We start from the raw sequence: 17,152 nt of genomic DNA on the forward strand, positions 1-17,152 counted from the left end.
CTGGGTCTTTCCCAAAATGCATTTTCGTGCGTTCATGTGTCCTTCATGACACAGACAGGGGACAGATTTTTTATCCTATTTTGGAGTGCCCATTGGACCTCTTTCCCTCATTATAACGTTGTCATCTTGGCAGTTTTGGATTTGATTCACCTAATTTTTCAAGTTCGACTTTCCCAGTCGTGTGCATTCACCACTCGCTCAGGGGTGTCAAACAACATTTTCCGACAGCACTTGAAGGCAGCACTAGCAAACCGAAGGGGGAAAACTATCCAGCCAACCAAGTCCTGCGGCGAGGCTGGCGCGTGGAGGCGTGACAGGCGGGAGGGAATGAACATTGAGTAACCCAACTCGTTTCATGCTTGAGACTCACTCGAGTCGGAGCAGTTGAAGAGAGAGAGAAAGAAGCAGCTACACACACAGTTCCCTATCATCTCACCGCAGGCTACTCGACTGGTAAGAGCTGATAAGAAACACAAACATTCACTCACACAAATAGTAGCTACACGCTGCGTGTGGCAGTCGGCTTTTTTGTGAGCGTGTCGCCGTTATGTTGCAGGTGTCCCAGTGAAGACAGACATGTCGGGGCAGCAGGGGCTGAACGGTCACGGTGACCGGGGCAAGGTGCTGACGGTGGACAACATGAACCCCAACGTGAAGCGGGTGGAGTACGCTGTCCGCGGGCCCATCGTGCTGCGCGCCGTGCAGATTGAGAAGGAGCTCCAAGAGGTAACGTTAAAGCCCACGAGCACGAGCCTGCTGTGTGCACGCGCCTCGGTGCAAGTTTCAGCATGTAGGCAAAACGGGTAATTAACGTATAATAGAATGTTCCCCCTGCGGAGCGATCATATCATCCTCATAATCAGGGCCGATCCTGGCCATTTGGGTGCCCTAAGCGTAATTGTTCTGTGGTGCCCCCCCCCCCCCCGTAAAACTTTCAATAACTGTCAAACGAAAGACTGCAAAATCATTAATTATGAACGATACTAGTGTATCTCACATTTCATTACATGTGGGAAACAAACAATTGTTAGAATTACTTTACATGTCAGCAAACAAGTGATTGTTAAACTGTACATGCAAGCAGGGGTGGACTGGGATCATAATTCAGGCCGGGCATTAGATACCAAGCAGGCCAGGCCGACGTGCGTGCCGGCGTCCGAAGGGCGGCGGCGAAAAATTTGGGCTGTTTGAAGCCCAATTTGGGCCGTTTGAAGCCAGATTTGGGCTGTTTGAAGCCAGATTTGGACCGTCTGAAGCCCGATTTGGGCCAGTTGAAGCCAGATTTGGGCCGGTTGAAGCCAGATTTGGGCCGCTTGAAGCCCAATTTGGGCCGTTTGAAGCCCAATTTGGGCCGAGTCCAATTTTACAATGAGATGCACCCTGAATAAAGTAATAAACCCACTAGTAAACCAGTAGGCGGCGCCTGGCCTGCTGTTCAGTGAGTGGCCTGACTGAGGGCACCAAAAAAAAAAAAAAAAATTTTTTTTTTTTTTTTTTTTTTTTGGTGCCCTCAGTCACGTGATGCCCTACGCAGTCTGCGTACTCTGCGTAATGGGTTGGAGCGGGCCTGCTCATAATAATAATAATGCTCCAATGGGGATTTACCTTATGTATGTGCGTACAACGGAGTGACCTCATTGTAGCTAGTAGGCTACTCTGTATTTGGTAACTAGGCAGTATCACTATGGACACTTGCCTGTTGTAAAATTTCATACGACTATTATAGTTCTTTTTCATGAGGCTAAGGCCTTGGCCACACTGATCCGTCAGAAAATGGACAGAACGGATAGACGGATAGATGTATGTCCGTTGCATGTACAAGTAACCTACTTGTACAGCAGGTGGCGGTAAGCACCTTGAAGGTGTCAGCGACCCGCCTATAAACCGAGAGAAGAAGAAAGCTGGCGTCAGCTAGCCAAAGAGCATGGAAGGAAAGAGACGAAACTCCGGCCATTTTTGGAAACAGAATGCGCCTCGCAGTGGTCAGCTGCGGTAGCGCGGGCCCCTATAATCAGCCTCTCTAAACAGTAACTCAACGGGAGAACACTCTAAATTTCGTGGATTCACATCTTTTCTGGGCGTACTGTAAATCTTGATTTAAGTGGTGTAGTGCAGGGATGTAAAACAACAACCATATTGTGGAAACTAAGCAAAATTTTTCGTTTTTTTCTTTTAGTTTTTTCAAGATAAATAGTAAATGCAAAGGACCCGAGGTTAAAACCACGGCAACGCACTTCTGACGGAGTGGACGACAGCCGCATTAGCTATTTATCTTGAAAAAACTAAACAAAGAAAACGAAACATTTTGCTTAGTTTCCACAATATGGTTGTTGTTTTACATCCCTGCACTACACCACTTCAATCAAGATTTGCAGTACGCCCAGAAAAGATGTGAATCCACGAAATTTAGAGTGTTCTCCCGTTGAGTTACTGTTTAGAGAGGCTGATTATAGGGGCCCGCGCTACCGCAGCTGACCACTGCGAGCCTGTGCGAGGTTCTTTTGGCGCTGTCACGCTTCCAAAAAAAAAAAATGGCGGAGGCTGCTGGGCGCTGATGTTGCAATGGGGCAATATGGAGCTTTCAGTTCTTTCCATAAAAGTTCTTTGAGCTAGCTGTTAGCTCTGTGCGCTACGTTACTTATGTGGCAATAAAATGCCACCGAATGACCAGATTAGATGGTGAAATCAGACGGTGACACTGACTATCACGTTGTACAACAGCGGGATGGTGTACACAGCAAATTATAGCCTCCTTCACTGCCTCGGCCGCCATCTTTGAAAAGTTGAAACAAATCTCGGAACGCCTCCTCTCGAGACCTCGACTCTGATTGGCTAAACGGACAGCGACTATCCGACCATCCGATACGTCCATCCAGAAAAAGTTCATCCCTCTTCAACTTTCTGTCCATCAAAACGTATGCAAATTTTCTGGATACGTACGCTTCTGAGTGCTCCACGGACAGTCGGACAGCTGTCATTGAAAATGAATGGAAGTGAACAGAGAAATGAACGCACACGGACAGACACCACGGATCAGTGTGGCCAAGGCCTAAGACAGCACACGTGACAATATCCTCCCGTGTGTGTGTGTGTGTGTGATGGAGGGAGAGAGAGAGATGGACGGACAGACAGATGATGAAACACTCAACTCTACAACAGCTGTAATTTAATTTCAGCCACATGCTTGCACTTGCAGCGCAGATTTGAGGTGACAGCGAGAAGTTGGTCTGCTAGAAAGCTAGAAGCTAGAAAAACATTGAAAGTCCCCGGGTGATTTGTGATTTTAGCAATCCACCAGCTAAAAAAAGAAGAAAAAAGTTGTTTTCCTGCTCTGTGTCCACATGATAGCGTATGGAAGGAACTGCGTTGCATAATGGTATGGAAAGAGAGGGATGTAGGAAGACCCTAGCCTACAGGGTGTTTTGCTGAGCGGTTGAGGGGGTCATAGCAGGACAGACAACAGCTCAGCTTTTAAAACGGCTTGAGTGACAGTCAGAGGTACTAGACCCTTTATCATTCACTTCTGCAATGCTGCACAGAACAGACCACTGTGGCCATATTGACCCACCATGCTTTCCTGAGGAATGGCGAGCAGGATGCACATTACAGAGCTGTAATGCAAGAAGCTCTTCAGCTCCGTCCTCTGCACCGACAGCCAGTCGGGTCAATCAGCTGGATAAGGAGCAGGTGGAGTTGGCCTGCCCGTACACTTCACTCCCTCCTCTAGCCTGCCATGCTGCAGGGTCTTTACATAAGCGGGGTGCATTCTCTCTCCCCTCTTTTGTCTGGTCTCTCCTTTGAGTTTGCGTGTCTCTTCTTGGGGAATGAATTGACTGGACTGGACTGAGCGGGAGCTGAGAGGCCTCGGGGTGTCAGAGCTCTTTCCTCTGTGAGGAAGGCTTCTGCACAAAGTACTCAGGTTCTCTGCTTTCCCTCCCTCTGTGACAGGAGAGAGGCCACGCTGTGTGAGGTCACTGAGGGTTGCAGAGAGTGAACCATAACCATATCTGCAATGCCATAAAGATATCTTATTAGTCCAACATTATGTAACACAGCTTGTTCTGCCATTATAGCTTGCTGTTTTTCCCTGTGCTGCTGTGTTGAAAATTAATGCAAACTAACTATAGAAAAAGGAGCGCATCTTTTATTTCCACCTGCACCTTAAAATCACATGGTGTGATTTATGATGTGACTCATGAGTGAAAACAGCCCGTATTGAGTTTCTGCTGCAGCTGCCCGGTCAGCTGAGACACCGCTTCCTGTCTGTCAGATCTGTGACTGGCGCACTTTTACTGGCTCAACAGATTGTGTGTGTGTGTGTGTGTGTGTGTGTGTGTGTGTGTGTGTGTGTGTGTGTGTGTGTGTGTGTGTGTGTGTGTGTGTGTGTGTGTGTGTGTGTGTGTGTGTGTGTGTGTGTGTGTGTGTGTGGGGTACACGCGTGTGATGATGACCCTCAGATCCTTAGCCAGACATCTGGCATGACACTGTAGAAAGCTAATTCAGGCTTGGATCTCTCAACTGCTGGGGACGTGACAGCGTCGACGTGACAATAGAAAGAGCGAATAGGGAAAGAAGAAGTTTTGAAAATTTGACTGAGTTGTCAGAATCACACAAAGTTTCTCATCATCGGTTTGCATTGCCAGAGATGGCTGGAACAACATTTCTACGGACGTTCCTGTACTTCTATATCCATCTATGTTTCTCTTATTAAACACTTAATGGGAAATTTAGCAGAAGTAGGCATCGCGCGTGCCTCTATGACATCGTAATTAGTGCAATCACCTAATTAAAGAATCCGGCTCCGTCAGGTCACTCGCGCACAGCCCAGGGGCCGAAGCCTTCGTCTCCATCTGATTCCTACCTATTCTACCTACTTATACTCCTATCACTTATAGCCTCATACTGATGACATCACTGATGACATCATCACTTATGACATCTTCACTGAACTATAGCCTCAGCCTTAGGGCAATCAGCCTTAGGGCAATTAAGGTCATTAATCTGCCCTAATAAAAACAAATACCGCTCAGTCAGTCAGGTCACCCACACGGGTGCCCTTTACACACCCTGAAGGTTTCAGCCCGATCGCACTTAAAACGGCATAGCTGTGGCCGAACACAGAACTTGAAACAAACAAACATTGCCCACATACTCACTTTTATATATACACTGTATAGATAACAATAGAGAACAATCAAGTTCGTTTTGGTAGAATTCCACTGTAATCAGTGTGTGGATGTCTCAGGGGTTTGGCAGTGTGAATTTAATTTAATTCGGTGTCCCGTCAAAAACAGTAATGGGTCAGATGATCAAACAGTTGTGATTTGATTTTCAATAATCATTGTTAAATGTTGAGGGAAGATCAGGGGATGACCGCTTCGCACTAAAGCCCTTTTCCCACATGCGCTTTGTACCGCAAAATGACCGGAACGTGGTCTAATGCCTGCATGTGAGAAAGGTGTCGTGCCGGTATAAGCGCGACCCCGTCGTCGCGGAGATTTCACCACTTTCGATCCAGTCAGAAGAGCGGTATGCGCTTTAGCGGATACTAGTGAGAAACGGGTGCAGTCATTTTCCGCGACACTCTCATGGGCGAGGTGTACACACGTTGCTTAATGTTCCAGCGGGCATAATCTAATCATTCGCGCACATTAAAGCAAACTGGCGAAATGATCTTGTGATAATAAGAGCAGTAGCCTATGTCAGCTTCATGTGTGGGTGTGCTGATTTTCCCCTCTCCTCTCTGCTCGCTCTCTGGCCACAGTCCGTCCTCCTCCTTCAGTCACAGCCCGACAGGGACTAAGCAACATTGCCGACAGCGAAGTCAAGCCCGGACACATCAAACGAAGCCAGTCTGTAAAAAGTGCTTCAACGCGACGCAGGTGAACGGATAAACAAGCAAACTTATTTCACCATTCGGAGTTTTGCCGACACGTCACTCCCCACTCGCTCTGCAGTGCCGCCCCCCCCCCCCCCCACATACAGGCAATTTCGCTGGTAGATTCCGACATGCCAGAGGAGAGGTGTGAAAGGAAATGTCCGATATTGACTTACAGGTAATTTTCCGGTACGCATGTGGGAAAACGGCTTAAGTGAAGTGTGAATTGAGGATGGTTGTCAGGGCAGGCTCTGTGCTGCTGACTGTAGCCTGGGAAGCAGCAGGGTAGGGCGGTCAGGTTCTGCTGGTGTAATGGGTGCCTGGTGCTGCTGACTGTAGCCTGGTGAGAAGCAGGGTATGGAGGTCAGGTTCTGCTGGTGTAATGGGTGCCTGGTGCTGAGTGAGCAGGAGACTGGTCCCTCTCTCACAGGGAGAACAGCAGTCTCTTTGTTGGCCGAGGACTAGAAAGGAACTGCGCTGCGTCCAATGATTCAGATCTTAAACAAACTCACCTCTCTCTTGAGGCTAACCCACATAAGCTTGCAGGCCGTGCTTGTCCTTGGCGTGTAAAGACACACACAGAGAAATGCAAATATTGTCTCAAACCTTAAGTGGTGTGTCACGTGTGTGTACACTTGAAGGCAGTTACCCTGACATTTTGTCACACAGAGCACTGAATTATGGGAAGCAACATGCAAACAAGACAATTTGACATTATTATACGGTTTGCATGATTCAAATGATCAATCATGGGGTGTTTATTGTTACTGTATCTGTAAAAAACCTGAGTTACAGTTACTTATCCTGCAACTCAGATTATGAGGAGAGACCGGTTGAATGTGGGAAGGTCAGAGAGATTACTCGGACTTGGGACAGCAGCCCAGTCGAGCGAGTTAGACCCTTAAACCCTGTTCTAGTGTGTCAGAAGAGAGACTCTGGTTCTGATTGTTTATTAGATTCGATTACCGGTAGATTAAATTTAAATTGAATTTAGGTCATTGCAGCAATATACTGCCACTTGGTTTATCAGTGATTATGGCCGAGCTCTAGGAGCAAACAGCCATACAGAGGTGTTGTTTTGCCACCATATATAATCCAGTTATCACAGAGCTACTGGACATGAGACTTATATGAGTCATGTTGTGAACTACTGTAGGTATAGTCTAAAGGTAAGGCTCTAAAGGTAAGGCTGCTTTTGGTTTTGGTGACTGTAGCTCTGTTAAGTCATGCCTGAATGAATCGTGCCTCCTGGGTCAAACGCAATCCAGCCCATCCAGTTTCGTCACAGCTATCCCATCATTACTGTAATTACTGTAACAGCTGTCACTCGATCATCACTGGAGGAATCTGCCATGTGACTTTCTTCTGTCGACTCTTTGCTCTGATACATTCATATTGTCTTTGCAAAATGCCTTAGCAGATGCATTGAGGTGATCGCCACACATATGACATTGTGACAAAGGGCATAGAGAGCCGCAGGAATGAGTCCAGAAGTATACTTCCGGGTTCTTCAGTGGAAAAGTATGGGATTTAACAATTTTAACAATTTATTATTTTACGATTTAACAAACAACAATAAGGTCTGTGGTTAACACAAGTTTATAGGAACGCAAATCTGGGTTCTGCATGATAATCTTCACAAACGTGAATAACTTTTAAGACTTTTGGAAAGTTTTTTTTAAACGTGATTTTTATAAAACGCTTCAAAAGGCATAAAAGTCATTCACGTTTGTGAAGAGTATCATGCTGAACCCAAATTCACGTTCCCATAAACATTTGGTAACCACAGACCTTATTTTATGCATTTAAGTGAAATCCCCATTCTAAAACTGGCCGCGATTTCTGGATAAAGCCTACAAAAAGACGTCATCCCTGCGGTACTCTATTGACTACAACATCAAGACAAGCCGCAGTAGGTTCTGTAAAGAGAAATACTACTCAGAGGGATGTTTCTGCCCTAGTACTTTAGTACATCCAGATATTGTCCAAGCTTCAGTAAAATGGCACGGAACTTGAAGAAAACAGTTAAATGAATCAACACGTGAACCTGGGACACAGCAAATCGCAGCACCTCATCTGCAGTGCTAACTTTAAAAGCATGCTGAAATACCTGCACTTCCTCAAACATTCAAAGCAGATTTGTCTCCTGGCAAATCACTTACATCACATCCTATCTCCTGGCAAATTGCTTACATCACATCCTATCTCCTGGTAAATCACTTACATCACATCCTATCTCCTGGCAAATCACTTACATCACATCCTATCTCCTGGCAAATCACTTGCATCACATCCTATCTCCTGGTAAATCACTTACATCACATCCTATCTCCTGGCAAATCACTTACATCACATCCTATCTCCTGGTAAATCACTTACATCACATCCTATCTCCTGGCAAATCACTTACATCACATCCTATCTCCTGGCAAATCACTTGCATCACATCCTATCTCCTGGTAAATCACTTACATCACATCCTATCTCCTGGCAAATCACTTACATCACATCCTATCTCCTGGCAAATCACTTGCATCACATCCTATCTCCTGGTAAATCACTTACATCACATCCTATCTCCTGGCAAATCACTTACATCACATCCTATCTCCTGGCAAATCACTTGCATCACATCCTATCTCCTGGTAAATCACTTGCATCACATCCTATCTCCTGGCAAATCACTTACATCACATCCTATCTCCTGGTAAATCACTTACATCACATCCTATCTCCTGGCAAATTGCTTACATCACATCCTATCTCCTGGTAAATCACTTGCATCACATCCTATCTCCTGGCAAATCACTTACATCACATCCTATCTCCTGGCAAATAGCTTACATCACATCCTATCTCCTGGCAAATCACTTGCATCACATCCTATCTCTGGGTAAATCACTTACATCACATCCTATCTCCGGGGGAATCACTTACATCACATCCTATCTCCTGGCAAATCACTTACATCACATCCTATCTCCTGGCAAATCACTTACATCACATCCTATCTCCGGGGGAATCACTTACATCACATCCTATCTCCTGGCAAATCACTTACATCACATCCTATCTCATGGCAAATCACTTACATCACATCCTATCTCCTGGCAAATCACTTACATCACATCCTATCTCCTGGCAAATCACTTGCATCACATCCTATCTCCTGGCAAATCACTTACATCACATCCTATCTCCTGGCAAATCACTTCCATCACATCCTATCTCCTGGCAAATCGCTTACATCACATCCTATCTCCTGGCAAATCACTTGCATCACATCCTATCTCTGGGTAAATCACTTGCATCACATCCTATCTCCGGGGGAATCACTTACATCACATCCTATCTGCTGGCAAATCACTTACATCACATCCTGTCTCCTGGCAAATCACTTACATCACATCCTGTCTCCTGGCAAATCACTTACATCACATCCTATCTCCTGGCAAATCACTTGCATCACATCCTATCTCTTGGCAAATCACTTGCATCACATCCTATCTGCTGGCAAATCACTTACATCACATCCTATCTGCTGGCAAATCACTTACATCACATCCTGTCTCCTGGCAAGGCCTACATTTTTTTTTGTTCGGTTCCGGTTTCCGACCGACCCTGTCAATTTACGTGCGACCCAAATTTATTTTATGAGCTTGTTGATTTGACGGTGGCGCTAAGGGGCGGGGTTTGCCACTGCGCAAAGGTGCTTTCCGCTACGGATACTTTAAAACGAAAATGGCAGGGAGCATGACGGACATGTGCTTTGTGTCGCTTCTCTGCCCATGCAGCACTAGCGTGCCAACCAAAATTGTGAGATTGGGGTTAAAATCATTTGAAAACGTGCTTCAGGAAGTTAAACAGTGCCCTTGTATATTCGTATCAGCAGCCGGCAAAGTGGACAGAGCTGACAAATGGACGGATATCGCCAGCGATGTGGTGTCGACCCCCACTCATGTCGTCATTTCCACCACATATAACAGCACAGTACAGCTCTACTCGACCTGGTCTTACTCGTCTCTACTTGATATAGACTCGGTTTCCATTAGCAAGTTTACTCACCTCCGCCCACACCTGGTCGTCATAGCGACCGCATATCTGCCCTCCGCCCATAGCCCAAGTAGGCTATAACGTATAACGTTAAAATTAAATCCATACACAGAACTTTTCAACTGGAATACTGGTGCCTCTAAATGACCTACATGTACATGTACTGTACATGGGCAATTGTGGCAATCGGCCAGGAGAATGGATATCACTTTGTTGTTACTCAAACTCACATGCATGCACTGCGCGAGGGACGGGAGTCACGCTACGGGGAGAAGTGAAGCCACTTCCCCGGTGGCAACTCACCAGGCAAGACCGCGGCTTCGCTAAACCCCCGCCTCCGGCCTAGCGGAGCTGACGTTACACACAACTCAAAGGGCTTCCAGAGGAGCGGACTTTTTCTCTCTCAAAACAATTGAAAACCACCGTCATGTTAAAACTGAGCAAGGAGATCGATTTTATTTCACCAGAGCCGAAGGCAGCAACACAAAAGACTGATGGAAATATGGTTAGCTCGTCAGTGGCGTCATGGCTTTATTTCAATTCAGGTATTTAGCACTGAAGTGCACGGCAGAGCTAGAACCAGTGCCCTCGACGGCTCAAAGTATTTAAAATCAGCACGTTTTAATAACATTGAAGCATTCATATTGACTTAAATATTTTGTTCATATAAAAATGTGTGTAGAGCACAGTGGTAGAGTACCGTACATCTAGGCTATGTTATGAAAAAAGTATCCATCGCTGCTGTAATTTTAAGGAAAATAAAAATATATAAATATTTCCTATCTATCCCTTGCTGCCACTGGAAAAAAACAAATAAATAAAATAAAATAAATTCCCTACTGACCCATCACCTCAACTGACAACCAACAGGAACCAAACTTTATTTTTCTTTAGGCCCAAATCACTTGCATCACATTCTGTCTCCTGGCAAATCACTTACATCACATCGTGTCTCCTGGCAAATCACAGGCAGAAACTGAGATTGAATGGAGAAATTAGAGAAGTTGAAGACAAATGCAATCTTTTATGAATTGTGAATGAATCAAACACTAGTATACAGCAGTGTTTCCCATACATAGGGGCATTTATGGCACACCGCCACAATGGGATTTTGACCACCACAACAAGATGTTGATGTTGATGTTGATTTTTTTTTTTTTTTTTTTTTACAGTGCACCTGAACGCTACATGCAAGATACCCGCTGAATAAGTGTCCAAATGTTCATGTCATTCTGGCCAATACTCCACTTCTGTTATAGCATTTCAGTCTGGAATATGGAATATCTTTCAATAATCTATGATTTAGCTGCTAAATTGTCAAATACCGCCATCTGCTCGCTACCCAGGCACTTATGTATGTACTTAACCTAACTAGCTTAACCTAACTAACTATCCGGTAGGGATGGGCATTTCTAGCAAAAACACTATTCGAAATTCGCTGGCCAAATTCGAATTTAATTCGAAATTCGAAAATAAAAATAAAAATGTAATTTTTTTTTTTTTTTTTTTTTTTTTGGTGAGTGAAATGTTGCATTGTCTCCCCTGATTCTAAGTCTACGGCTTTATTAATTAATATAAAAAGCTTCTGCTGTGGATTTTTAGCTCAAACAAGCATTGCACCACTGAAGTAAAGAACATGTTACATGACATTGACATTTTCGAAAATAAAAAACAGTTTTGACAATCATGAGTGGTTCATTAAATATTTAGTAGGCTCAGGTCTGAGTGCCAAAGGGGTGCCAAAGTCACCCCCTCTCCCTCTTCATGGGATTTCATCCGCCATTCATTTTTCCATAAACCTTGCTTAAAATGCTTATAAAAATTGTTTTACTTGCTCAAACCAAGCGATTTGACTATACTTAGAATCAGGGGAGACAATGCAACATTTCACTAATTTTTTTTTTTTTTTTTTTTTTTTCCGAATTTCAATAATAAAAGTCGACCTTGATAATAACAACGATTATTCGAAAATTCGAAATTCGATGCCCATCCCTACTATCCGGTGTGTACAACATTGTCAGCCTAAACTCCGGCTGACACCCCAAAAACCTACAATCCGCTACAGAAAAATGTATATTGTTTGTTTATTAACTGGCCCCTCGCCTTCTATCATTTCACGAAAGTGGCCCCCGGGCAAAGTATAGTATCCCTGACCTATAGGGAGAAATTTAGTTTGTCATTGTAAACCCACAGCACAGTAATGATGACATGTTCTTCATAGATCTAGCCTTTTCATTTTGCTCTTAAAGGAACACTCTGCCCATTTTCACCCAGCTTTGTATCATTAGAACATCAGTAGTATATCAGAAAACTGTAAAATGTTTTGAAGTCTATCATTTAAATTGACAGTTATTGAGTGTTAAAGTGTGGACCAGTGACATCACTGGTCCACACTAACTCAAATTAATAACTCATTAACTCAAATCAACTCTAAATAACTGACAAACTAGATGAATGACTTCAAAACCGTTTACAGTTTGAGAGTTGATTTGAGTGAATGAGTTATTAATTTGAGTTAGTGTGGACCAGTGATGTCACTGGTCCACACTTTAACAGTCAATAACTGTCAAATTAAATGACAGACTTCAAAACCGTTTACAGTTTTCTGATATACTACTGATGTTCTAATGATACAAAGCTGGTTGAAAATGGGCGGAATGTTCCTTTAAGTGCTTTCTCAAAGTACACCAAATTCATGCATTTTACTTTAAACTGTTAAAAAAAAATCTCGCGGGGGAGCATGACCCCGTCTGTGGTCCCCCACCATTGAGATATAATATTTTTTAGACCACCATCACCATGTCGATGTCCCCCACCACAATAACTCTAAATCCTGTGGGAAACACTGTGTCTCTGTCATGGGTATTTAACAGCTGCAGTACACACATAAAAACACCATTGAGAAAGGGTCTGGCCATACGCGTTATTCACTTTTGTTCTCGTGTGTGTGTGTGTGTGTGTGTGTGTGTGTGTGTGACGTGTGTGTGTGTGCTCTGTGCGCCGTGTGTTTGTTTTCTGGCAGTGTTGCTATGTTGATGATCTGTGTTTAGTGTAATGTTCACTGGCTTTGTGCAGCACTTGAACTTCCGTTGGTTTTTAAATGTACTTTTTAAATGTTTGACTTGACCTGAGTACGGTTTTTCTGAAAGTACCATGGGGGGGCGCTGTGGCTCAGGAGGTCGTCCACTAATCAGAAGGTCGGTGGTTCGATTCCCCGGCTCCTCCAGTCCGCATGTCGAAGTGTCCTTGGGCAAGAAGACACTGAACGCCAAATTTCTCCCGATGGCTGTGCCAGCACCCTGCGTGGCAGCTGGCCGCCTTCGGTGTGTGAATGGGAGAATGTAGGTACATTGTAAAGCGCTTTGGATAAAAGCGCTATATAAATGCAGTCCATTTACCTTTACCATGGTCTGTGGTGTCCATCGTGCCTGAAGTGAAACTGAAAGGCAGATTTGATGAGTCAGACACTCTGACATATGATGAGTCAGACACATATGCTTCCTCTGTCTGGAGCCAATGAGGCAACTGGCTGCCAGCAACAGGGAGCAGCACCCAACGTGATGTCACATGACCATCTAAAGCTTGTGGCATACTCTTCGCGCCCAGCCAAGCACATAGGGCGCACGGCGATTATGACGTCATCGCACGGGGCGTGTCGGAGGGCGAGGCCTGAGCGCAGCGCGGCGCGTCCATGGAGATTTTTCTATCAGCGCGTCGGGTTTTGCTGCCTGTGCCTGTGAGATCTCCGTGGTAGGCTATCAGTGGATATCTGCTGTGATTGAGTCCTCACCGTCGTAAAGTTGCCTTTGAAGCATGGCGTTCGATTATAACGAACTAGTTGTGTGGCTTAGCCTTCCCAAATGTTGAGGGTCGTTTTTTAGAATTTAATACATAGAATTGGGAACGTTACATTCAATTTCATTCAGACTGCCTGGAGCCTGGAGCTGCGCACTGAGTATGTTCTGTTTTGGCCCGTGCAGAGTGCGCGCGCCCTCCTCCAAGCCCCGCCTCCAGCGCGTGCGCGAAGAGTATGCCAGAAGCTTAATGTGACTGTAGCAATACCAGGAGCAGCTTATCTAATGTGACTGTAGCAATACCAGGAGCACGCAGCTTATCTAATGTGACTGTAGCAATACCAGGAGCAGCTTATCTAATGTGACTGTAGCAATACCAGGAGCAGCTTATCTAATGTGACTGTAGCAATACCAGGAGCAGCTTATCTAATGTGACTGTAGCAATACCAGGAGCAGCTTATCTAATGTGACTGTAGCAATACCAGGAGCAGCTTATCTAATGTGACTGTAGCAATACCAGGAGCAGCTTATCTAATGTGACTGTAGCAATACCAGGAGCACGCAGCTTATCTAATGTGACTGTAGCAATACCAGGAGCAGCTTATCTAATGTGACTGTAGCAATACCAGGAGCAGCTTATTACACACAGGCACCAAATCACATCATGCAGGTGTCGCTCAGGGCGGAGAGCTGAAGGAGCTGTTGATTCAGTGGAGATGAATAGCCAGTGGATAGATGGATAATGTATTAGGAACAAAATTAAAATAGACTATTTCACCCTGCGGTTTGATTAAGGCAGCAATTATTGAGTAACGGTACTTCCCCAACCAAAACAGTGGAGTTTCTGTCTGTGAGCCCCTCCGTGCCCCCCAGTGTCTCTGCCAAAGCCCACCCTTCCTCTTCCATAGGCCCAGTGCCAAGCTGACTCTGTGCCAGTGTCAAGGTTGCTAATGAGGTGTGTGTGTGTGTGTGTGTGTGTGTGTGTGTGTGTGTGTGTGTGTGTGTGTGTGAGATGAACAGGCATCACTGATTTAATTTACATGCTAAGCCATCAGGTGGCAGGGAAACCAGACAGTGGGAGGTGTCCTGTAGTCATCAGTTCTCTCTCTCTCTCTCTCTCTCTCTCTCTCTCTGGTTTGTTCAAACAAATGCTTGCAATTTAGTGGAGGAGAGAGGGACAAGGCATCAATAGATCTAATCGAAGATGCTATTTTCCCACCGCCGTCAGAGAAGAGAGGATTCTGAGGGAGAACTTGAAGCAGCACTAAATCTAATAGAAAACATGTTGGTGTTCCTACCATGATGCACTTTCCAATTCAAAACAAACACATGAGTTTTCTTTCACTCTCTCTGTTAGAGATTTCAGATTTCAGATTTCTTTTTATTCACACACACTTGAAAAAATATATACGGTAACTTGAAAAATGAAGGAAACCAGAGTGTGCAAAAGGGAACCCCGAGGAAGCTTTCTGAGCTTTTGGTGGGGACCCACAAGAAACATAATTTCTGACATTAAATAAACAATTGTCATACAATATAGAACAGACAAAACAAACAAAACAAAATAGGACAGGGTACTGGCCTAATACCCCCACAACGTGTAATACAGGACATAGGACAGACAAGACAATTCCCAGACAATTTCAATTCAGATATGTGGCTAATAGTTGATTCTTCAGTATTTTTTTAAAAGAGGAGACAGAGTGTGACATTTTTATAGTTTCATCGAGCTCGTTCCAGATCTGCGGGCCCCTACACGCAACACTAAGATTAGTGCAATGCAGTTTTCTAGTTTTGCCACGAATAAGATGTTTCGTCCTAGTGTCGTGTGCGTGCAGAGGCACACAGATTGGAACGAGCTCACATAGGCGGCGGTTTAAATTGTATGTAACCTGATACATCAAACAGGCGTTCTGGAAATAATTATATTCAGTAAGGCGTAGGAGATTATAATGATAAAATAAAGGAGCAGTTGGTGAGTTGAAATCAGCCCATGATAGTGCTCTGATAATTTTTTTCTGAAGCGTCTGAAGCTTTTTCAAATGTGTGGGGTAAGTGTTGCACCATATAACATTACAATAATTCAAGTGAGGCTCAAAGAGTGTTTTATATAAAGTCAGAAGGGCAGAAAGAGGAAGAAAATGTCGTAGTTTAAAGAATAGACCAACATATTTGCTCAGTTTTTTACATAAAGCATCTATGTGGCTCTTGAAATTTAAAAGCTCGTCTATAATGACCCCCAGGAATTTAGTGTAACTGACTTTTTCGATGGCCCGACCATTGATTTGGGGCCGGACAAGTTCAGCTTTGTTATCATTTTTCTTTGAGCGGAATAAAATATACGGTAGTTTGTTTTGGTAATGTTAAGAGAAAGTTTATTACAGATGAACCAGGTGGCAACTTTTGATAGCTCTTCATTTAGGATTTGGTCTAGCTCAGTTGGGTTTTTGTGGGAAATGAATAGATTGGTGTCATCGGCAAATATTATTTTATGGAAAACTTCAGAGGAGTTGACAAAATCATTAATATATAAAATAAAAAGAAGTGGACCCAAAATGGAACCCTGGGGGACCCCATAGTTGATGGTTTTGAGGGAAGATGAGACATTGTTTATGGAGACATATTGCTGTCTGCAGTTCATGTAACTTTTAAACCAGCTGAGTGCTAGCCCTCTGATGCCATAATGCTGAAGTTTATAAATTAAAATATCAAAATCAATGGTATCAAAAGCTTTAGACAGATCTAGAAAGACACCCACTCCACAATCACCTCTGTCACGGGCATCATTAACTTTTTCAATCAGATCAAGAATGGCCATGCAAGTGGTACTCTTCTTCCTGAAGCCATACTGAGCAGGCACGATGATGTTCATTATTTCCAGGTATGAGGCTAGTCTGTTGTAAATAATTCTTTCCAAGATCTTAGAGAGTGTGGGGAGGATGGATATGGGTCGGTAATTGCCTAGATTGTTTTTGTCACCGGTTTTAAAAATTGGAATGATTTTTGCTATTTTTGCTATTTTGGGTACGGTTCCGGAGTGAATTGAGAGGTTACAATATGATAGAGGTTCGGCAATGACATTGGCTATAGTTTTTAGAATACGGCTGGAAATTTCATCAGCACCAGATGAGTTTGAGCTTTTCATGTGCATGATGATTTTGAGGACTTCGTGCCTGTCAGTTGGCTCCAGGAAGAACGAGTTGATGAAGTTGCCAGATAGAAATTGCTTATAAGATGCACCTATTGGTTTGTTTATGTTTTTGGCTAGGTTCTCTCCAATGGAAACAAAGTAATTATTGAAGCTATCTGATAGACCGGCATTGCGAGTGGTGTGTGAATGTATTTGTGTCAGGGTCAGGGAGCACAGTGTGCTTCTGTCCCCTGTTCAGGACATCATTCAATACTAGGGATGGGCATTTCTAGCAAA

General features: G+C 44.2%; 1 protein-coding gene across 1 annotated transcript in view; it reads left to right on the forward strand.

Annotated features, from left to right (window-relative positions):
• Positions 1–326: 326 nt before the first annotated feature.
• Positions 327–17,152, forward strand: part of LOC310789867 (alanine aminotransferase 2-like) — a 37,049-nt gene continuing 20,223 nt past the window's right edge. Inside the window, exons 1-2 of the mRNA XM_083651569.1 lie at positions 327–453; positions 557–726. Of these exons, the coding sequence (XP_083507695.1) occupies positions 577–726 (150 nt within the window). The 5' untranslated portion in view covers positions 327–453; positions 557–576. The remainder of the gene's footprint in view (positions 454–556; positions 727–17,152) is intronic.

Source organism: Poromitra crassiceps (genome assembly GCF_964638095.1).
Source record: "Poromitra crassiceps genome assembly, chromosome: 2".
In the NCBI taxonomy this organism is placed as follows: domain Eukaryota; kingdom Metazoa; phylum Chordata; class Actinopteri; order Beryciformes; family Melamphaidae; genus Poromitra; species Poromitra crassiceps.